This window comes from Ostrinia nubilalis, chromosome 20 (assembly GCF_963855985.1).
Source record: "Ostrinia nubilalis chromosome 20, ilOstNubi1.1, whole genome shotgun sequence".
NCBI classification, from domain to species: domain Eukaryota; kingdom Metazoa; phylum Arthropoda; class Insecta; order Lepidoptera; family Crambidae; genus Ostrinia; species Ostrinia nubilalis.
This window is the reverse complement of record NC_087107.1, coordinates 7,819,031-7,842,933: the sequence shown is the minus strand read 5'-3', so window position 1 is coordinate 7,842,933 and position 23,903 is coordinate 7,819,031. Positions and strand designations below refer to the sequence as shown.

General features: G+C 38.2%; 1 protein-coding gene across 1 annotated transcript in view; it reads left to right on the top strand.

Annotated features, from left to right (window-relative positions):
- Positions 1–23,903, top strand: part of LOC135081881 (semaphorin-5B) — a 70,767-nt gene that overhangs the window by 27,579 nt on the left and 19,285 nt on the right. The window contains exons 4-7 of the mRNA XM_063976665.1: positions 17,408–17,615; positions 22,423–22,577; positions 22,868–23,027; positions 23,114–23,313. Of these exons, the coding sequence (XP_063832735.1) occupies positions 17,408–17,615; positions 22,423–22,577; positions 22,868–23,027; positions 23,114–23,313 (723 nt within the window). The remainder of the gene's footprint in view (positions 1–17,407; positions 17,616–22,422; positions 22,578–22,867; positions 23,028–23,113; positions 23,314–23,903) is intronic.

Genomic DNA, 23,903 nt, shown 5'->3' with positions numbered 1-23,903 from the left:
TTTTCTGTTTATTTTTGTAATATTCGAATATTCGAATACATGCTAATTTACTATTCGAATATTAAATTTGGAATCTAAATTCGAATATTCGAATATTCGAATATTCGATTGCAACCCCTACATTTGATACATTAGGTTGTCGATCGCTGGCGTTTAATCCAAGTATAAGGTCACCTAATGAAATCATAATCTGTGAACCACGCTTCGATGACCACGCAGCGTACTGTGTTTCAATCATTTGATATCTACGCCAGTTTTTTTGTTAAGTCAGCGTTTTGGTAAATTAAATAAGCATTCATATCATACCATTCGATATCCTAGCTACCACAGAGCATGGAATCGTCGCGCGCCTGTGCTAGCTACAGAAGTTTAATTATTCTGTCTGATACATTTTATCGTTTGAAAACTGTCCTATCCATAGTTTTTCAATCGTCTTATCCTGTCTAATAAAGCAAGTAGGTACAGAAGATTTTTTTTCTCGATGATTAAAAATAGTAATAGATTGTATTATCTGTGGTAATAGTACCTAAGTAAGTTCAAATCTGATTTTTAGGCTGGGTCACCCGCAATACAGTTTCTATTCCAGTACGTTCGCACCTTTTGAATATTTATAAATGTTAGTTGAGTTAATAGAGTCGAAATGGTAGAATAAGTTTTAAACAATTTTATAATGTCTGATAACTTTAAATTCATTGTTCTTTAACAGTGTTACGAAACTAGTTTTTATTAACAAGGAGTAACACCAACAAAAGATTGATTCTGTTTCGCTACTCCGACAAAAACTAAGTAACACAGGAAATACCAGAAAAAGTACCGAGTCATTATTTTTTGTGTTGTATTGTGTCGGGGTTTTTTATTCAAAATGTGGAAATAATAGCGTGCCTATGTTTAATTGAAACTATTGATACAGTATGCTTTTTAATTGGGTCTGATTAGGAATATTGTTGGTTTATGATAAATTAATGCGAATAAATCGTGAAATCCTTCAGCCTGATCATCACTTTCCACCAGATATTTCGAGATACAGGCCAAGTTTCCTCGTTTTAGAAGAAAATATCGTTTTTCTGTATTTTTTATACCACTTCATCACCACCGGTTTTTTTCTGTTCGATCCTTTGTTTGATCACATGAGAGTAGAATGCAATCTGTAGTTAGTCTGTATTATTGAGTTCGTTATTTTTAGGGTTTAAAAATCATTCAGTCACTCATGACATTAAATAAATTAAAACGCTCAGCAATTACCAGTTGGAAAGATATAAAATTTTCTTCGAACAAGTAAGTTTAAAATAAAATGTTTCTTACTTGGGAATGTAATTTCCTACGAGTACTTAATTACAGCTCATCGGGCAAGGAATTCAAACAATAGATAAATATGAAACATAGTCGCACCGGCTGAGTGCTTATATTTCTGTACATACGTGACATGTTTATAAACTTTCCTTTATGATATAACAATCACATAATGTGTGAGATTTTACACCATGTCTGTTACTCAGAGGAAAACTGGGTTTTAACTAACTTTTCCAAGATTTTCTATTACTTATGTAAGTTTTCATAAGATGGGATAGCACCAGTCTTTCAGCGTAAGCTATGGTACCTATTCTGGTAATATTGTAAAAGTGTTTTATGCCTACTTGCACAAAATAAAATGATTTTAACGAGTTTTAATTTTTTTAGGAATTTTATTCTGGAATAGGGCCTTATCTCTTGATTACTCTTCTCTTCTCTACTTTCACTTTGCTATTCAGAATTTAGAGATTTTCACAACAAGTAGGTAACTTTCCGCAGAATCCCAAAAAATTTAAAGAAATTGCTTAGAAGCAATCATGCTAATTAATTAGTTGTCTTGTTTTTTTGTGCATAAATCCAAATGCATTTATGGTGCACTTATCGTTTTCTGCGTACCATTATTCAGTAAATACATACATGGAAGTAATTTAAGTCTGTCCAGCGCGTATTGTTTATATCGCTTCTGTAAAGTCTGTTACTTTAATATGTGCCATAAACCGGCGCATGCGACGTATAAATCATCGTAAAATTATTTAATGTTATCATAACAATATTTTAATGACGATAACATGTTCCACGGTTTGCTCGCCCTAATAACTTGTTCAAACAACTCGACTTTGTAGCTCAAAGAGATGCGCTAGTTTAAAATGGTGTTAAACTTTTTAGTTTACTCGTAAATACTTCAAAGGAAAATATTCAATAATTTGTCTATTACGTAATGGAATAGAGCAAAAATCCATAGAAGTTGCGTTGAAAACGAAAGTTTCGTTATTACGTCAAACTGTCTATTCATAGTTTTTATGTAAAACTGTTGGTATTTTTGTTTAACTTTCAAACAAATTGAGTAAGAGATAAGATATCCAGTTTATCTGAAGAATTCCGAGTGATCATCACCTCCGGCTTGATGATCACTTTTCATCAAGAGCTTCCTCGTTGTTGTAAAAAACTCTAGTAAATATCGTTTCGGAAAATAATATCCTTATCAAAGTACCTATTACCCGTGTATTTGCAGTCAGTTATTCTAAACAAAGTTTAATAAATTGTAGGCGCATACTGTGGTTAAGTAGAGTGTCCTCACCAGCGTTGCCAGTTTTTTTTTTCGCCAAGTCGAGACTTCGGTACTTTTTGAGTGAATATAGCGGGATTCTTTCTACATAGTATACATTTCATGGGTGAGGACTCCTCACCCATGAAATGTGTTCCTACAGTTACTACACTTGCATTTACTATGTAAATGTAATGTTCTGTAACGCATGATCATTGAAGTGAAGTCTTCTTATCTTCCTCTTATTCGTTTCGCTCTTGGCAGAGCGGTCGTGGTCACATCTAGGGTTGCCAGGCGTCCGGATAAAGCCGGACATAGTTAGGCTTTTTGATTGCGTGTCCGGCCAAAATAACCGATGTCCGGCCTGTCCGGCTTTTGTTAGGCTTTTTATTTGGCTGCCGCGCCAGGCGAAAGTCGAGCCACAGAATAAGGCACGCACGCATCAGGACGTTAGGCAACCGATGATGATAGTACTCACTCGCGAGCTCACTAATTGTACCCCCCCGTCGCATGTCCGGCTTTTAGGGTAAAATGTCCGGCCAAATAAAGCACAGAGTCCGGCTTTTGTGTTTTTGGACCTGGCAACCCTAGTCACATCGGTTGTAGAGGCGGATACAACTCTCCGCACGATCTCCCGCCTTCTTTCCCTGTTAGCAGACTGTCTGGTGCAGTTACATACGCCGTCTCCCACTGCCGATTTCACTTGGTCAGTCCAGTGCATAGGTGACCTGCCACGCGATCGGGTTTCTTCGACTTTTCCTTGGACAACCAATCGCTCTATGGAGTGGCTGATCAGTTTGCCTTGTGATCAAGTCGCTCACCTGCTTGTCAACTTCCAAGATAACCTCGTATCAGTGTGGACTGGTCTTCGCGTAACGGATTGTGGTGTTAATGAAGGTATAATGCATTTTAATGGACGATTATTAGAATGATCATTCGTATAGGCTTGCGTAACGCTAAAGGCTAAGTAGGCGTTACTATGAATGTCATTTTGGTTAACGTATGCTTTAATAAATGGTTAGAAAATCATGGTTATTTACAAGTAATCTTCACCTGAAGTACTTTAGTACCAGCGGAATTTGTAGGTACCATAAATCCAAACCAGGACTTTTGTAATAGAGTCGTACTTAACCACTGGACCATGTAGGTAATTTATGTCTTTAGTTACCGAATGGATTTATGTAACGCCAGTAATATGCTGTTGCAAAAATCGCAAATTCCTTCTAGGCGCCAGCATATGCGCTTACCCTAAATGTCAAACCTCAATGATTTTCAATCCAACACCAACAGCTTAAAGATCCAAATCGATTAGTAAAATCTTATAATAGGTCAAGCTACTAGACCAGGTAGGTACTTACTGCAATACTTAGGCTGAGTTGCACCATTTAATTTTAACGGTAACTGTTACGATAACCTGTGCTTTTTGTATGGAGTTTGACAGATTTTTGACATTTGGCAAATTATGATGGTGCAACCCAGCCTTTTAAAGTAATATTTTATTTATTTACTCATGACACATTTCCTCGACATGCAGTTGGGTAAACTAACCGAAGCAGGAACAATTAATTAATCGCGTAAACCCACGTTGCACATCTAGTTAGTTATAAACCTGTGACACGATTACTTGGTTCAAACGTAATTGGTCTTTAACCCCAGAGAGTAAGGTTCAAAGTTTGAGGGAAATGCAGACCATGTGTACATACCTAATTTAAATAGTTAATAGAGTTAGGTTCCGTATGAAGAATGTTTGTTTTGTATTTGTAAGAGTGAGGAGTAACTCTAGCGTGGTTAATCTACTTACTTAGATCGTTACTTGACTCCAGTAGAAATTTTTAACTGGTGTTTTAGTTGGAGAGAGGACTCTCAATATAGAGGATCTAAATTCTAATTTTAAGCTGGAAGTCTGAAGGAATGTGATCTCACACGATGTTCTCAGATTGTCTATATAGAAGAGATTTCTTTCAAGTATGGTTTCAAGCTATAATAACCAAAAAATCTTATGTGTAGCTGGCATACATTTAGCATGGAAGCTGGAAACATTGAATTTTCGGATAGATCCAGTTTATTCTGTAAGCTACTATTGGTACCGTTTGATAGAGCACTTTCAGGATCAGTAATCAATTTTTCTATATCTTGTATGGTTTTTAGATATAATCGAGTGAGATCACTTATCGTTTCCACCCTGTATATTTTTGTGGTAAGGTGGAAAAAATACTCAAAAACTTCCTTAGCATAAATTCCAACCATTCCAGCTCATAATCTTTCGCTTTGAGCTAAACATAACCCGTGAACGCGACGGATATGTTCACATAATTATTACAAGTTTAGTATAACCGAGTGAACGTTAGCGCATAGTTTGAATTTTTATAACGACGTTACGTTAGGTTTTTAATTATTTATGGCGTAAAAGTGCGAGAGAATAACGGCATCGAGATGTTTAAGATTTTAATTACATATCTATACATTTTTGGGGCAGATATTTTTAACAGCTTATGACCGCAGTCTGTGGAGGATCACGATCATATTTTATGTGGTCGCGATCCTCATCAGTGAGGGAACGAGGAAGAAACTAAATGGGCAACATAATATTATACATTTTGAGGTAAAAGGCAATTTATTTTTCAATGTTTAAGCCCTACTAGTTTCGCATTCGATTTCTAATCCACTGTTCAAATATGACAAAAGTTTCACGTGTGAAAACAGTTATGAAGTGATGGATTTAGATCAATAGTGTAAATTAGCGGCACACTTCAAAGGGGCTAAGCTAGTCTAGTGTTTGCTATAGTGTGTAAATACGCTTAGCATTTGGCTTGCTATTAAACATTATGTTTGTTCAAGTGGTTTACATGTCGCAAGCAGTGATCGTCAACTTTTTGTGGGAAAATGAGTTGAATTTGATCTTTAGGTCGAATTTGAATGTGCGCATCGGTTGAAGTTATAAATTTGGGTCGCAACTGAGATTAAAATAAGTACCTGCTTATTTAGTTAGTTCGTGTTGGAAAAATTAAGGAGTAGTGCAGTAATGCTTAAAATAAAAACTGGCATTTTTTAAAATAATTGGTCCAATTGTTGAACTTCAATTATGTATTGATATTCACAAATTGACGCCCATTTTGACTGCATTGAAAATTAGAGAGAAGGTTTTTCAAGTAATAATTATTAAAAGTGCACTATTTTCGACTCCTATGTAGCGAGAATCTGTAGCTTGACCGTCAATTAAAGTCGTCTAGAAAAAAATGTGTTAGTCCCAAGGAGTGGGTTAACTGTGCTGTGGGACAGTCACTAACTGCACTGACTGGACCAGTCCAATCTGCAAGAAAGTAATCAGAACAAAATAGGAATCCTAAGTTAATATCGACTTCCCTTCAATGCAAAGAAACAAGTAATCACCAGTCAGATCACATTCACAAGTTCTTGCCGTTGATTTGTTGCACTCATCAAAAAATGTTGACCATTTCTGGCGCGAGAAGGAAACGAACATCGACTTATCTTCCAAACGTGTTTATAAGGACGCATATCTTAGATATACAGTAATATACACTTTGACGGACTTCGTGCTTAGCATTAAATGTAATTACCCGGATTATATACTCGGCTTAATTAATTTTATGTATCTCTCCGTAATAATCGATTTAATTTACTTAACCCACCGGAGGAAATTAGTCTACATTACATTTATTAATTTATAATTTATCAGCCGTGTGAGAATATTAAATGAATTATAAAATCGTGTAAAATTAAAATTGGTTTTAAACTAAAAACGCAAACAGCAGATCTAGAAAGTGGATTTACATAATAGAGTGAACGTATTTTCTAGTTGAATTAAGGAAGGAAAGCTTAAAAACATGTTGCTTGGAGCACTGCTATCGGTGCCATAAATCAAATAATGTAAAAACATCAGAATAGTAAACTAAAAATAATACTACTACTACTGTGAATACTATAGGTAGCTATTGAATGCGTGAGTGAATTTTCATCAACATCATCATCACATCATTAGTCCCCTTTTAGGAGGAACACATCATCATCGGCCGTCGTCGGCCGTTTGGTGTAGTGGTTCAGAACGGACTACTATGCCGAGAGGTCCCGGGTTCGATTCCCGGCCGGGCAGAAATTGAAATGATGAATTTTAATTTCTGTGACGGGTCTGGGTGTGACTATGTATAATATTTATGTATTTAAAAAAAAAGTATATGTATAAGTAGTATATCCGTTAAGCTAGCACCCATAACACAAGCATTAAGTTGCTTACTTTGGGGCTAGCTGGCGCTGTGTGAAATTGTCCAAAGATTTATTATTATTATTATTTTAAGTTGCTTTAAATTCTCAGCATTTTATGCTGGTATTAATGTTATCCACGGGTCGAGACCAAGTGGATAGCATTGATATGATGTTTAATTTAGTACTCGTTACATGTGGAGCGCGCGTCGGCTAAAAATTTTCGGGTGATTCGGCATGAATTTAAAATAACAGCTTTCTGCATTAAGTGATATGAGTTGCTTTTTAATTTGAGGATGTCCAGGTTCTTTATTAAGGATTTGGGTATTACGCCTGTTGCTGATAGTACTATGGGGATTATATGGACTGATTTTACTTTCCACTGTATTTTTAATTGTATGGCTAGATCTGTATATTTTGTGAGCTTTTCATTAATTGTGCTTTGTATATTATGGGTATTCGGTACTGCAATATCTATAAGGTATACTATATTCTGTTCTTTATCGTGGATGGTAATATCGGGCCTGTTGTAATGAGTTGTCCTATCGGTTAAAATTGTGCGGTCCCAGTAAATTTTGTGCTTTCTATTGTCTAGTACTGGTGGCGGTTTGTATTTATAATAAGGTGTCTTTTGATTGATAAAATTGTATTGGTGTGCTAGATCCTGGTGTATGATTGCAGCGACTTGGTCGTGACGGTGTTTATAATCGGTGTTTGCTAAGGTCTTACATGCACTGGTGATGTGTTGTATGGTCTCGCTTGAACTATTGCATAGGCGGCATGAGTCAGTGGGAAGGTTAGGCTCTTTTATGATAAATTTCCTGTAATTACGTGTCGCTATTACTTGATCCTGTATGGCAAGCATAAATGCTTCTGTCTCAGGGAACAAGTCTCCTATTTGAAGCCATTTGTTTGAGGCATCTTTGTCGATATGCTCCTGATCCAGATCTGCTTTATGCCTGCCATGTAGTGACTTTTCAGCCCAAGCTCTAAATTTCTGCTCATTATCTACAATGTGCTCGTTCTTTTGTAGATTTGTATCATGCAAATTTAGGGGTGTAAAATTATTGTCGATGCTAACGGAAAACTGATGCAATGGTGAGTGTTGTGATTTGGTGTGAAAAAAGTTTCTGAGTGTCGTGATTTGTCTGTTGTGTAGATTTTGGATATCAATTATCCCTCTTCCTCCATCTTTTCTTGGTAGACTAAGTCTCTGAACGCACGATTTTGGGTGGTGTTTCCTGTTTTTAGTTAGTTTTGTATTAATGCTTCGTTGTAATTTCTTTAAATCTGTTTGGGACCAGTTTACTATGCCAAAAGAATACGTTAGTACCGGGATTGCATAAGTGTTTATAGCCTTTATAATATTTTTTGAGTTAAGCTCTGTTCTAAGGATGAGATCTACCCTACGTTGAAATTTTTGAGTTAGGTCTATTTTGGTCTGTTTTTGATTAATTTGTTTTGCCTGTTGAAATCCTAAGTATTTATAAGTATTATGTTCTCCGAGTGATTCTATGATTTCTTGATTTTGTAACATATAGCTATTGTTTTCTACTTTCCCTCGATGTACTGAAAATATTTTGCACTTATCGACCCCGAAATTCATTTTAATGTCATGTGAGAATCTTTCTGTTAAATCAGCAAGTTTGTACAGATCGTTTTTATTAGACGCGTATAATTTGATATCGTCCATGTAAAGGAGATGCGATAAATTGAAATATGAATTGTTGCTTTTAAGTTTGAATCCGCAATGGGCATCGTTTAATAACTGTGAGAGAGGGTTAAGCGCTAAACAAAACCAAAGAGGACTTAAGGCATCTCCTTGGAATATGCCTCTTTGGATTTTTATTGGCTCGGTCGCTATATCCGAATTTCTAATGTTTAAGACTGTCTGCCATTTATCCATTACTCTTTCTAAGAATTTAACTAGAAGCGGGTGTATTTTATATTTTTCTAAAATTGATAAAAGCCAGCTGTGAGGAACCGAATCAAAGGCTTTTTGATAGTCTACGTACATAGTGTGTATATTTTTCCTATTAGTGTGTGCTTGTTTCATGGCTATTGCGTCTATGATGAGCTGTTCTTTGCACCCTTGACTGTACTTACGCGAACCTTTTTGTTCTTCGGATAAAATATCATTTTCTTCCAGATGGTTGTATATAGTTTCACTCAAGCATGCTGTAATTATCTTGTAAATGGTTTGAAGGCAAGTGATAGGTCTATATTTAGCAGGGTTTTTGGCGTTTGGTAACCAATGTGGGAAACGGAACGTTGATGAGTGAGTGAAAGGTTTGAATGAATGAAAGAATGGAATGAATGGATATAAATTCAAATAATCTAAGATGGCGAGACTCTGATTTTTACTGCAAAGACGAGCGTGTGGTTTTTCAAATAAAAGACGATATTTTCCAAAATCAAGTGTTCATATTTCGTTCACAAGATCCCACAACATTTTGGGGGCTCGTCCGGGATGGGAAACGGAACGTTGATGAGTGAGTGAAAGGTTTGAATGAATGAAAGAATGGAATGAATGGATATAAATTCAAATAATCTAAGATGGCGAGACTCTGATTTTTACTGCAAAGACGAGCGTGTGGTTTTTCAAATAAAAGACGATATTTTCCAAAATCAAGTGTTCATATTTCGTTCACAAGATCCCACAACATTTTTGGGGGCTCGTCCGGGATCTCTCAAGAATATTGGCGACGGTATTCCTTGAGCGTGAACGAAAAATACGTGAACAACTTGTGCACGACGACGACGGCCGGCACGTGGCGCGAGTCATCGCGAGATTTTCACCGTGGCGACCAAGAGGACGCTCGATTTTCTGCTGCGACGGGTATCCGGCGACTTCCTTACGATTAAAGACGACGACGACGACGACGAATGCAAGGAGGAACCTGTTTCAAGTCGGAGCAGTGAAACCGACCACGAGGACGACCACGCGCACGACGGTTACGACGATTACGACGATCACCAGACGACGATTAGTAAGCAGACGACGACGCCAAGCAAAATGAATTCAGGTGCAGTAAACCTAATGTTCGTGGAAGAAGCCATACCGAAATTCTGTGGCACCGACAAAACCTACTCTGTCTCAAGATGGGCGCAGGAGATTGAAGACAATACCGAAATATTCGGATTGACGTCAACACAGCAGCTTCTGATTGCTAGAAGGTCGCTCACTGGCACGGCGGCAACGTGGCTACGATCAGAAAAACCCTTCAAAACCTACGATGACCTGAAAACGGCGCTAACCAGAGAATTTCCAGACACCACGAACACTAAAGAGATCCACGAATTAATGGCGAGTAGAAAGAAGAGGAAGGATGAAAAGTGCTACGATTACATGCTTGACATGAAAGCTATTGGGAAAAAAGGCAAGCTGGCCGATTATGTCGCAATCCAGTACATAATCGAAGGTATAGTAGATTCAGAGTCGAACAAAATCATGCTATACGGAGTCAAGACGTACTCAGAGCTGAAAGAGAAGCTACAGCTGTACGAAGCCTTCAAGGAGAAGTCTCGAAACAACTACGCGGCAAATAGACGTCAAGAAGAGCGAAATAGGAACGCAACACCAAGAAGAGGGCCGAGTGTACGCTGTTTCAACTGTGGCGAGTGGGATCATACATCGAGTGCGTGTCCTCATCGTTCAAAAGGACTCAAGTGTTTCCGTTGTAATTCGTACGGACATATTGCTGCGCAGTGCAATAGCAACGACGTGAACATAAGTGCAAGTGCCAAAGTTAAACGTCCGGCAGGTGGCGCTGATGACGGCGGAAACCGCAGCCATCTTCGTGACGGTCGAGAAATGTCGGCAAAGCAGTATTGCGTATCGACCAATGGCGGCGCGGCCGCGATTGTCTATGACGGAATGACAGCTACAATGACAGATGACAGGAAGATGGCGTCCGGCACCCAAAATTGTGTCGATGTAAACAACAATTTAAAGACTCTAGTTATTCAAGGTTTAACTTTTAAAAGTTTGGTTGATAGTGGTAGTGATGTAAATTTAATAACATGTAAAGTATTTTTCACTTTAGGAATTACGAAGTTTACCCAAGAAAATGTAATGTTTACTGGGCTCGGAAAGAAACAAGTAAGTTCTTTTGGCAAATTCACTGCACCAATTGAGGTAGACGATCATAAATTTCAATGCTTATTTCACATTATTCCCGATGACGTAATACCCTACGATGTAATTTTAGGGCAAGAGTTCTTGAGAGATGTAATAGTGGGCAAGTAGAGAGGGTACATCGAGTAATTGTGTCTGTACTTACCAAACTGTGCATTGAAGAGCCAGGGCATTGGTACAAGCATGTTAGTAAGTTGCAAAGAGCATTAAACTGTACTTACCAGAGAAGTATTTCCACCACCCCATTTGAACTGATGATTGGCACGAAAATGAAGATGAAAGAAGATGCACAGATAATAGAATTATTGGAAAAGGAAAATCATGAAGAATTTATCAAGCAAAGAGAAGACTTAAGAGATGCTGCGAAGATACAAATTTTCAAAATTCAGGAAGAAAATATGCGAAGCTACAATAGAAAGAGGAAGCAGAGCAAGAAGTATCAGGTAGGAGACCTAGTTGCTATTAAGAGAACCCAGTTTGGTACGCATTCTAAATTAAAGTCCAAGTTTTTAGGACCTTACAAGGTGGTAAGTATCAAGGGTAGGGATCGTTATGATGTCTCAAAGTTGCATAGCATGGTGGAGGGTCCCCACAACACTTCTAGTTCAGCAGACTTTATGAAACCGTGGCCAGAACCTTGATTGATTCTTTTTTTCATATTCGCAGGTAACTTTTTGATTTAACTTAACTTAAACAAGACGGTACGGACCACTCACGGGTGGTTATGAATAAGGGGTCAATCAAGGTTTTTTCCTCAGCTGAAAGTAACTCTGACGATTGGTTAGGGCAAATATCGTGTGTTGTAGGTTACGAATCCCCATGCTATGCTTCTAACCCACAGGTCAGACAGGAAGTTGATGATTTGGTAAACAGTTATGTCCCAGTGCAATCCAAGGAGGCACCCATCGAGATGAAGATCATACTTAAGGACGACATTCCAGTTGCTCAGCGACCGAGACGATTATCTGTGATGGAGACCAAGGAAGTGGACAACCAAATAGGTGAGTGGCTCAACGATGGGATAATAAGACCTAGTTTTTCAGAATATGCTAGCCCGCTTGTTTTGGTAAAGAAGAAAGATGGTGGGGTAAGGGTTTGCGTAGATTATCGTAAAATTAACAGTAAAATTGTAAAAGATGAATTCCCTTTACCTGTGATAGAGGATCACATCGATAAGTTGGCCCACACTAAAGTATTTAGCAAAATAGATTTAAAAAACGCATTTTTTCATTTGAACATTAGTGAAGACTCAATAAAGTACACATCTTTTGTAACACCATCGGGCCAATACGAATTTTTGAAAGCTCCCTTCGGTTTATCGATATGTCCAAAATATTTCACCCGTTTTATCAATATAATCTTCAGAGACCTCATATCTAAAGGATTTCTTTTAATATTTATCGACGATTTGCTGATTTTATCTGACAGCTATCAGCAGGGATTAGAGCGCTTAAGAGAAGTTTTGAAAGTTGCTAGCGAGTATGGATTGGTAATTAATTGGAAGAAATGTGAGTTACTTACCACTAAAGTCGAGTACTTAGGTCATGTGATTGAGAATGGTCAAGTCACACCAACACCCGACAAGATTAAAGCCGTAGCTAACTACCCCGAACCAAAGACGCTGAAACAATTGCATTCTTTTATAGGACTTACCTCTTATTTCAGAAAGTACATCGAGAACTTCGCATTAATTGCTGCACCACTGACGACGTTACTCCGGAAAGACCAACATTTTGAATTTACTGAAAAGGAAAGAGAAGCATTTCATATCCTGAAACAAAAGTTGTGTGAGAAGCCAGTACTGAAGATCTACAACCCAGAAGCACCAACAGAACTGCATACAGATGCATCAATGCATGCATATGCAGCCATACTAATGCAACTATGCCCAGACGACGGAAAGATGCATCCAGTTTATTATTCCAGCTGCAAGACTACTGACAGTGAGAAGAAGTACACCAGTTACGAGTTGGAAGCATTGGCAGTTGTTCAAGGAGTGAAGAAGTTCCGCAAATACTTGCTTGGGATTCCCTTCAAGATTGTCACCGACTGTGCTGCTTTCGAGATGACCCTAAAGAAGAAAGATCTGGTCACTAGAGTCGCACGCTGGGTACTGCTGCTACAAGAGTACGATTACACAGTGGAGCACCGACCTGGAACTAAAATGAGGCATGTGGACGCATTGAGTAGAGTGCAGTACTTCACAGGAATGATAACAAGACAACTACACGAGCGAATCAAGAGAGCACAAGAAAATGATGAAGGGCTGAAGGCCATCATTGAAGTACCGAAGAAGGAACCTTACTTAGACTATTTTATAGAGAATGACTTACTCTATAAAACACAACAAAAGCTGCTAGTTATACCAAAAGATATGGAAACTGAAATTATCAGCAAAGCACATAGTATTGGACATTTTGGCAAAAGAAAGATGATTGATTACATAAGCAAAGACTACTACATAAAAGACTTGACAAAAAAGATAGAAGACTTTATTTTAACTTGCATACCATGCATTTTAGCTACGAAGAAGGAAGGTAAACAAGAAGGTTTCCTTAATCCTATCCACAAAGAAGGTATACCATTGTCTACATTGCACATAGATCACATAGGACCGTTCACTGAAACAAAGAAGCAGTACAACTACATTTTGACAGTCATCGACGCTTTCACGAAGTTTGTATGGATCTATCCTGTAAAAAGTACGACAACAAAAGAAACTTTAGACAAGCTCAAGATTCACCAGCAATGTTTTGGCAACCCCTCGAGAATTATAAGCGACAGAGGTACCGCCTTTACGAGCAATGACTTCAAGGACTACTGTGACGCAGAGAACATTCAACATGTGACCATCACAACAGGAGTTCCACGAGGAAATGGGCAAGTAGAGAGGGTACATCGAGTAATTGTGTCTGTACTTACCAAACTGTGCATTGAAGAGCCAGGGCATTGGTACAAGCATGTTAGTAAGTTGCAAAGAGCATTAAACTGTACTTACCAGAGAAGTATTTCCACCACCCCATTTGAACTGATGATTGGCACGAAAATGAAGATGAAAGAAGATGCACAGATAATAGAATTATTGGAAAAGGAAAATCATGAAGAATTTATCAAGCAAAGAGAAGACTTAAGAGATGCTGCGAAGATACAAATTTTCAAAATTCAGGAAGAAAATATGCGAAGCTACAATAGAAAGAGGAAGCAGAGCAAGAAGTATCAGGTAGGAGACCTAGTTGCTATTAAGAGAACCCAGTTTGGTACACATTCTAAATTAAAGTCCAAGTTTTTAGGACCTTACAAGGTGGTAAGTATCAAGGGTAGGGATCGTTATGATGTCTCAAAGTTGCATAGCATGGTGGAGGGTCCCCACAACACTTCTAGTTCAGCAGACTTTATGAAACCGTGGCCAGAACCTTGATTGATACTTTTTTTCATATTCGCAGGTATCTTTTTGATTTAACTTAACTTAAACAAGACTTAGAATTATTTTATGTTAAACTAAAGCGTTATTTATATATTTCTCCATAACAACAGTGGTAAGAGTAAAATATCTATGTTTGTATAATTTAATAAAATAGCATAATGATGTGTCAAGTGATACTTATCTTGTAATATTTCTACATTTGATAAAATGTTGTTGTTAGTATTGTATACTGAATTAAAGTCGTTTTCGATTTGAAAGATGGTAATTTACCAAAGTTATTGTATGAACTTACTAATTTTAGTTAATCAAAGTATAATGTAACAGTGCGCAGTAGTAGCACTTGAAAGTAAAGTTTAGTACAATAAGTGTTTAATATTGTATAATTGCATTATAGCTTCATAAGCATTCTGTAATTGTTTTAAGTGTGAAAGACGATGATGAATGACCTGGTATGACTGAGGACAGTCAGCGAGCAGGATGGCCGAATGTGGGAAACGGAACGTTGATGAGTGAGTGAAAGGTTTGAATGAATGAAAGAATGGAATGAATGGATATAAATTCAAATAATCTAAGATGGCGAGACTCTGATTTTTACTGCAAAGACGAGCGTGTGGTTTTTCAAATAAAAGACGATATTTTCCAAAATCAAGTGTTCATATTTCGTTCACAAGATCCCACATTATCATCATCATTTCAGCCACAGGACGTCCACTGCTGAACATAGGCCTCTCCCAATGACTTCCACATCGCACGGTTGTTAGGTTCAGGAACACGACCCTAGTGAGGGTAGAGATTAGATTTACCAGAGGCTAGAGGAAATTTGGCGGGTTGGAAGGTTCATTTTGCTGTAATGAAAAGAACTTAACTTCAAATGGTCTCATAGATTTAATTCAAATGCTATACGAGTAATATGCCACTCCACTATCTATTGCTAAGGCTATTTTTAAATTATTTTCAATAATAGCAACCTAAAAGGTGCATTAAAAGAAAACAATATTATAAACGCACCGCATTTTGTAACTTGTCTTGATTTAACAATCCATATTGTTCAAGAAACTCAAGATTTCTCGAGTACTTTAAATTGGCCTCACGCAGTTTTCTAGGCAGTCCAGTTCTTTGTCAGTTGCCTTGTAGAGAAGCGTGCCAAACTGGACAACCGTTGTAGACGGGTCGATCTGGGCTAATCCATTTGCTTGGCAACTAGACTGGTCAGGGTCTGAAATGTTGCTAAGCAGGCACTAAGCTTTTTTTTTTAATGAATTCAACCACTCAGTTCAATTTTAAGGCTGAGTTGCACCACCTAACTTTGACGATAACCGGTGTTTTTGTATGGTGTTTGACAGATTTTTGACGTTTGTTAAAGTTAAAGTAAGATGGTGCAACCCAGCCTTAGCTTTATACTTACGGTCAATGTTAGGTGATGCAACTCAGCCTAAGAGAACTCACGTAGAATGTGCATATTTTATTTATAAATAGAAAAAATGAAAATAAATAGATCTCTATCATGGAAAAGATTATACTTTCATGATTATCGATATCAAATATCGTGTCTCTCTAATCAGATCTGATTTCATGATGATATCTACTGCTACAGGGACACCAGCAGCCTTCCCGTATCCGCTGTTTTCTTTAAATATTCATAAAAAAGTATATTTAGAGTTAAAATAGTGATTTTTCATTAGAAAAATCTACTGCCTGAGATAGGACTTGGTTGAACAGGACCATTAATTTGTCGAAAGACTGCACTAACTGAACTACAGAAACATGCGTAAAACAGAAAATTTTTGTGATTTTTAAGAGAACCGGCCTCGATTTTAATGTGATAATGCCCCTTTAGTAAAAATAATATATCAAACAAATGCGACTTGTTCATAGACAGAGATATCCACTACAGCGTTTATCTCAAACATAGTTTAAATCAACTCTGAAATACTTGTAAACTAGGAAATACCACTGCCGATAAAATGGCAACATAAACACTAATCTGGTCCATAAAATATATATCAAGTAGCCGTTACCAATACTTGAAACGCGGTATCAAACCGATCCCATTTCAGTGGCGTTAAGAAGTGACCACAATAGTGCAGCTATCTGAGACTATTTCGAGTGTCAAATCTTAGGTCATGGTAAACACGCCACCTCTCCCAAAAACAGAATTAAAAGAAAGAAAATAGAGCTGGTAGAAGTTCTACAGAATTCAGAGCCATGACCATTAAAAAATCATCATCATCAGGAAATTTCATCATCATTGCAGGAGAACGACCCTCCCTAATTTACCTCAGATCGAGGCCTTGGCCCGTACTTGGTTAGTTAGAGAGACCGGATGCTTCTCCCTTAGTCGCCTCTTACAGGAAGAAGGGGTCCTATTCTACTCTGCTCTTGGACGAATAAACCATTTTTCGTCCAAGACTTTGCCGGAATCACACGGCTATTCAAAATTTATAAATTATTTGCGTTCAAACGTAGACGCACCATTACTTATTCGTTACAACTATTGCACAGAAATTCGATACACAATCGTGCTTGTTCTCCGCCGTGTTAAGTTTCATATATTCCGCTACGTGATTTACAACTTCGTATCAGGGACTTATTTGTAACGTTTGGTTTTAGATTTCAATAATATTCGCGATATGAAACGCACTATTGTTTTGCAAGGACGCTGTTCACGTTTACTTGTACGGTTTGCTAGAGGTCATTTTGTAATCAAATGCGCAAACGTTAGTTTTATATCTATTTTAATCATTTAATGTTTCTACATACCAAGATATTGCTCAACAACAGATTAATAAAACTTGTTTGCTGGATAAACTGTTTTCTTTATCTATCGTATTTTGAAATAACTATATGAAAGTACTTACTAGCGGCCGCCCGCAACTTCGTACGCGTGGATCCCGTTTTACCCCCTTAGGGGTGAAGTTTTATAAAATCCATTCTTAGCGGATGTTTACACCCTATACTTAAGGAACCTACCTGCTACAAGTTTGTAGGTGTTATAGTTTCTGAGATTTCGTGATTAATCAGTTGGTAGAAGATAGATTTATCACTACTTTACGGGGACTTTTAATTGTTACAGGGACGCTCTCTACCGCCTCTCCTTACGGAGTCTCCGCCAGCATGAGAAGGCAGACTGGCCGGCTCCTCCAGAGAAGGTGAAGATGTGCCAGTACAAAGGCCAGACGGAGGAGGACTGCCACAACTACGTGAAGGTTCTGCTGTTGCATGGGCACAAGCTGTTTGCTTGTGGGACCAACGCTTTTAGTCCTATGTGCAGTTGGAGAGAGGTAATTTATCTGTCATTAATTTCTTAGTACCTGCCTTTGAATAAGTTTTTTTTTGACAAAACTAGCATGCTTGCAAATATCCAACTACTCTGTCCTAATCACAAAAGGGTGTAGTCAACACACTAAGATTTTAGACGTTAGACCTGGAATTCTGTCTCATTCTTTGCATACATTTCGCAATAAGTTGGTGAAACTTGTGAAGGTACACCCAGTGCGGTATTAGCAAAGATCTTAACAGGTTGTAGTCGTTTTTGTTGAAATATGAACGCAGCCCTAAATTTGTTTCATAAGTTGACACTAGGTGTCGCCACCTTTTTTTTCTCTCCGAAATACACGCCGCCATTGCTCGTAACGCTCCGTCTTTTATTCATAAATTCCCTATAATTAGTCTCAGTTTAGCTCCTAATTAATACTTAAATAACTAGTTTTCATCAGGTTATGGGCCCAGACGCCCGGCTAGCTAGGCTCGGTTAGGGAAAGTTGTAGTTTATCCGCGAAAAGTAATTTGAGGTTATAACCACCACAAATCCGTCTCGGTCGCATATTTTAGGAGTTTTCAGGGATATTTTTTCAGCAAATGCTAATTATACATTAGCCATAAATAATGGCATCGAATGGAAATTTGATTAACATTGAAAAACTCAAAGGCCGTGACAATTATGGCACGTGGAGTTTTGCCGTGAAGACTTACCTAGAACATGAGGATCTCTGGAAATGCGTAGAGCACGATGACGAAACCGCCTTCACTAAGAGCGATGACACAAAAGCCAGGACGAAAATTATACTATTGGTGGATCCTATCAATTACATTCACATCCAAGAGGCAAAAAGTTCCAAAGAGGTATGGAATAACCTTCGCAAGGCTTTTGATGACTCAGGCTTGACACGGAAGGTAGGCTTACTACGAGAGCTAATTACTACAGATCTAGAAGGCTGTGAAAGTGTAGAAAATTATGTGAATAAAATTATTACTTGTGCACACAAGCTTAGAAACATTGGGTTTCATGTTGATGACGAGTGGCTGGGTACGCTCCTCCTCGCAGGGCTGCCAGAATCCTACAAGCCGATGATAATGGCAATGGAAAGCTCAGGTGTGACTATAAGTACAGATTTGGTGAAAACAAAAATTCTTCAGGATGTCAAAAATGAAAATGACTCGGCAGCTTTTTATTCAAATTACCACAGAAATTATGCAAAGGACAACAAGCCTTCAGGCAGAGGCCCTAGGTGTTTTAAATGCAATAAATATGGGCATATTGGTAAATTTTGCCGCACAAATCGAAGCTCGAGTCAAAGTTCTAATTCTAATGAACAGAGTGACAGGTCTGATGGGACCTCAGGATTTGTGGCTGCATTCCCTGCTTCTCCAGCACTGGAAAAGAACTGCTGGTACCTCGACTCAGGTGCTGGAATGCATATGACTAACAATAAAAACTTGATGTATGATTTTGAACCTGCTTCAATCAAGAACATTACTGTTGCTGATAGTAAAACATTACCTGTCAGGGGCTGTGGCAAAGTAAATATACAAAGCTATGATGGAGAGAACAAGAGATTTATTGGCACTGTACAGGTAAAAAATGTTCTGTATGTTCCAGATTTGGCAGTGAACTTGCTATCAATACATCAAATCACCAAGAATAATTGTGAAGTAAAATTTGATGAAAATTGCTGTAGAATATATCAAAACTCAAAGTTAGTCATGACAGGTTATGTGCAAAACAGTTTATATTTGATACACAGTGAGACATTTGCACTATTATCCACAGCTCATCTTTGGCATCAAAGAATGGGTCATCTAAACTTCCAGAATCTACAGAAACTTAATGAGTCTGCTGAAGGAATAGACATGAAAATCAATCAAGAGAACAATATGTCATGCAATACTTGTCTACAAGGAAAACAAACTAGGCAACCGTTCAATAATGTTGGCACAAGGGCTTCTGGTCTTCTAGAGATAATACATTCAGATGTATGTGGCCCAATGGAAGAAAAGTCAATCGGCGGTGCCAGATATTATGTATCATTTATCGATGACTATTCAAGAAAGGTATTTGTTTACTTTATGTCTTCCAAGTCACAAGTTTTTGACTGCTTTAAAGAGTTTAAGAAACTCGTTGAAAATCAATTACAGGCCAAAATAAAGATATTACGAAGTGACAACGGCAAAGAATATGTCAATGAATCATTTGATAGATTCTGTAAAGAGTCTGGGATCAAACGACAGTTCACTGTACCCTATTCACCAGAGCAAAATGGTATGAGTGAGCGGATGAATCGCACTCTGGTTGAACGTGCTAAATGTATGCTTATTGATGCCAAGTTGCCGAAGAAATTTTGGGCAGAAGCTGTTTCCACAGCAGCTTATGTGATAAATCGCTCACCTACAAAATCCATAGATTATAAAACACCTGAGGAAATGTGGGAAGGCTCGAAGCCTAATCTGCACCACTTGAGAATTTTCGGCTGTCCGGCTATGATGCATGTACCTAAAGAGAAGAGACTGAAATGGGATTGCAAATCTAAAGAACTCATATTTGTTGGATATTGTCCAGAATCTAAAGGATACAGACTGTTTGATAAGGAAGAGGGAAAAATAATTCGCAGTAGAGATGTTGTATTCTTGGAGGAAGTTGTAAGAAAGGATTTTGCTCTGATGCCGTTTAAAAATTCTTCAAATGAAGAAGAAAACAATGAAACTATAAATGAGACCATTGATAGTGAAGCAAGTTCATATGAAAGTATCAGCACAGTCAAGGGGGATGATAGTCTACCAATATTTGAAGATGACATTAATGATGAAGACTACATTCCTGAACGCAACGTCCACCTGAGCCCACCAACTTCTACAACTCATAATCTGAGACCCAGAAAGAATGGCACAATACCTACCTACCTGTGTAGTAGTAACTTGCTACGTGATCCTCAGACTGTAAAGGAAGCCTTGCATGGTGAAAATGCACAAGAGTGGAAAAACGCAATGGACTGTGAATATAACTCACTAATGGAGAATGAAACTTGGACCCTCTCTGAGCTCCCTCCTGGTAAGAAGCCAATTCCATGTAAATGGGTTTTTAAAACCAAACTAGATGCCAACGGAAACATTGCTAAACATAAAGCAAGATTAGTCATAAAAGGATATGAACAAGTTTATGGCATTGATTACACTGACGTTTATGCACCTGTAGTACGTCTTACTTCTATCAGATACCTACTTGGAATGGCAGCTAAACTTCAACTGCAGATTGAGCAACTGGACGCTATCACAGCCTTCCTGCAAGGTGATATAGATGTAGAGTTGTACATGACACAACCACCATACTATGAAAATGGAGAAAACCATGTCTGCAAACTGAACAAAAGTATATATGGCCTGAAACAAGCAAGCAGAACATGGAATCTAAAATTAGATAGCTTTCTGTATCAAGTTGGTTTTCAGAAATCACAACTGGATCCATGTGTGTATTACATGCATAGTGAAGGAAACACATTGTACTTAACTCTCTATGTCGATGACCTGCTCATGTTCTATAACAATGTAGAGTTTGCAAACAATATCAAGAGGAAAATAATACAAGAGTTTAAAATGAAGGAGTTGGGAAAAGCTAATCATTACATTGGAATACGGATTACATATGACAACAATGGAGTTTATATAGATCAAACAAAATACATAGAGAGTACATTGGAACGGTTTGGTATGGAAAATTGCAAGTCAGTGGGAACACCGATGGAAACAGATATTAAGTTTTCTCAATCCTCGGACAAGAACAATGTATTGAGTGAAATTCCTTATCAAGAAGCAATAGGTTGCTTACTGTATATCTCACAAGGCACACGTCCAGATATCTGCTATGCAGTGAATACACTCAGTCGTTATAATAAAACTCCAACTTTAGAACACTGGACTGCTGTCAAAAGGATTTTTAGATATCTACAGGGGACTAAAAATCTTCAGATATTATACAAGAGCAATGTAGATCATGAAATTACAGGATTCTGCGACTCTGATTGGGCATCGTGTACTGAAGAAAGAAAGTCCTGTACGGGATATGTTTTTATGTTCCAAGGTGGTGCCATATCATGGAACTCTAAAAGGCAACAAACCATCGCACTATCGACAACTGAAGCCGAATATATGGCAATCTCAGCAGCTACTCAAGAAGCTCTATGGCTGAGACAGTTACATTGTGAATTGTGGCCCTCACCCAAGGCCACTATTATAACTTTGTTTTGTGATAATCAAAGTGCTATTAAACTTACAGGTAACTCTGCTTATCACGCTAGAAGCAAGCACATTGACGTTCGTCACCACTACATTCGTGACAAGGTCAAGACTGGTGACATCCACATCGAGTACATCCCTACCGGCTCGATGCTCGCCGACTGCCTGACCAAAGCCCTGGCGAAACCAAAGCATCACCAGTTCCTGATTGGCATGGGTCTACGTTCAAAGGGGGATGTTGAAATATGAACGCAGCCCTAAATTTGTTTCATAAGTTGACACTAGGTGTCGCCACCTTTTTTTTCTCTCCGAAATACACGCCGCCATTGCTCGTAACGCTCCGTCTTTTATTCATAAATTCCCTATAATTAGTCTCAGTTTAGCTCCTAATTAATACTTAAATAACTAGTTTTCATCAGTTTTCCCTTTCATTAACTGATGTTTGAAGTAATTTCACTTTATGATGTTATTAAAATCTATCCATTAGTCCGTTCAACGCCATCGAGCTGGTTCCTCGTCAATTAGGTATTTCGAATTCAATCCTCTTAAGTTCTTAAGCCATAGATGTTTCCTTGTCTTCAGATTGAATCGGTGAGCACAGAGCTGGAGTCAGTGACAGGAATAGCCAGCTGCCCGTATAACCCTCATGCCAACGTGACTGCCATCCTGACCAGTAGTGGGGACTACTATGCTGGAACTCCGACTGACTTCGGCAGCTCTGACACTGCCATTTGCAGGTAAACTACATCTACATGGTATTTAGTTAAGTTAAAGCTAAAAGCTAAAGAGAAGATAAAATGCGCACACGCCAAATGTGAATCTTCTATGTTACGATATATGGGTGGATGATAGCCATTGTGGTGTGGGTAGGAGAACTGCACTTATTTGTAAAACCTGTGGTATTTGAATTTCGACGACCTTCTATAGTTCGGATGGAATTTTGAGGAGAACTTCTGTTACGTAGTATTGTATGTGCTAGCGGTTATTATAAATAGTGTTTTAAATCTTTTGTTTTATTTTGTTACAGGAGTACCGGAACATCCCTTCTATACACAGGCATGCTGCGAACTCCTCAATATGACCTGAACTGGTTGAACGAACCCCAATTCGTTGGGAGCTTCGAAGACGACAATTTCGTCTATTTCGTGTTCAGGGAAATGGCCGTGGAGTTCATGAACTGTGGAAAGGTAGCACGAAAATCACTTTTATAGCTATGACATTAAGGATGGAAATGGTTTTTTGTGATTGTGGAGTGAAATATATTTTTTTTCAGACAATCTACTCGAGGATAGCTCGAGTGTGCAAGAATGATAAAGGAGGTTTTCTTCTCTTCAAAGACAAATGGAGTACCTTTCTGAAGGCTCGCCTGATATGCCCAGTGCCTGGAGTCGTCCCGTTTTACTATGACGAGGTTCAGAGCGTGGAGTATTTGTCGCAGGAGAAGATATTGGTGGCTGCGTTTACTACGCCTAGGTATGTTTATTTTGCCTAAAAAGTATAAACTACAGCTGTGTTCTCAGAATAACATAACACGCTGCAGTTTTCAGTTTTATATAGGGTGGAAACGATCGAGTGAGATCACTTATCGTTTCCACCCTGTATGCTGTTATCAGTAATACAAAGGTGTTTTTATCGGTAGCACGCAAGTTTCCAAACAGACACTTACTAACTACTTACTTGTATCTAGCATCATTCTGCACTAATTCATCATCATCATCATCATCATCTCAGCTATAGGACGTCCACTGCTGAACTGCACTAATTACGAGTAATTAGGTAAAATTAAATTGCGGCGTAGAATTTCCACAACTATTACATAGCGTCAGGTTATTTACATCGTTGATCATTTATTGATTTGTATTTATTGTTACTGGAATTGATAATTTCAAGTCCAAAGTGCTATACCCGCTAACCTTTATCAACAAAGCAAACCTAACATTTTCGAATACTTGCCCGATGAAGTCATATCCACGCGCTGCCAGGCTGTCTGGGTATCATGATTTACTCAAGCACACCGCCATGCTGTCGATAACGTTATCATTGAATCATTGTACCTTACCACA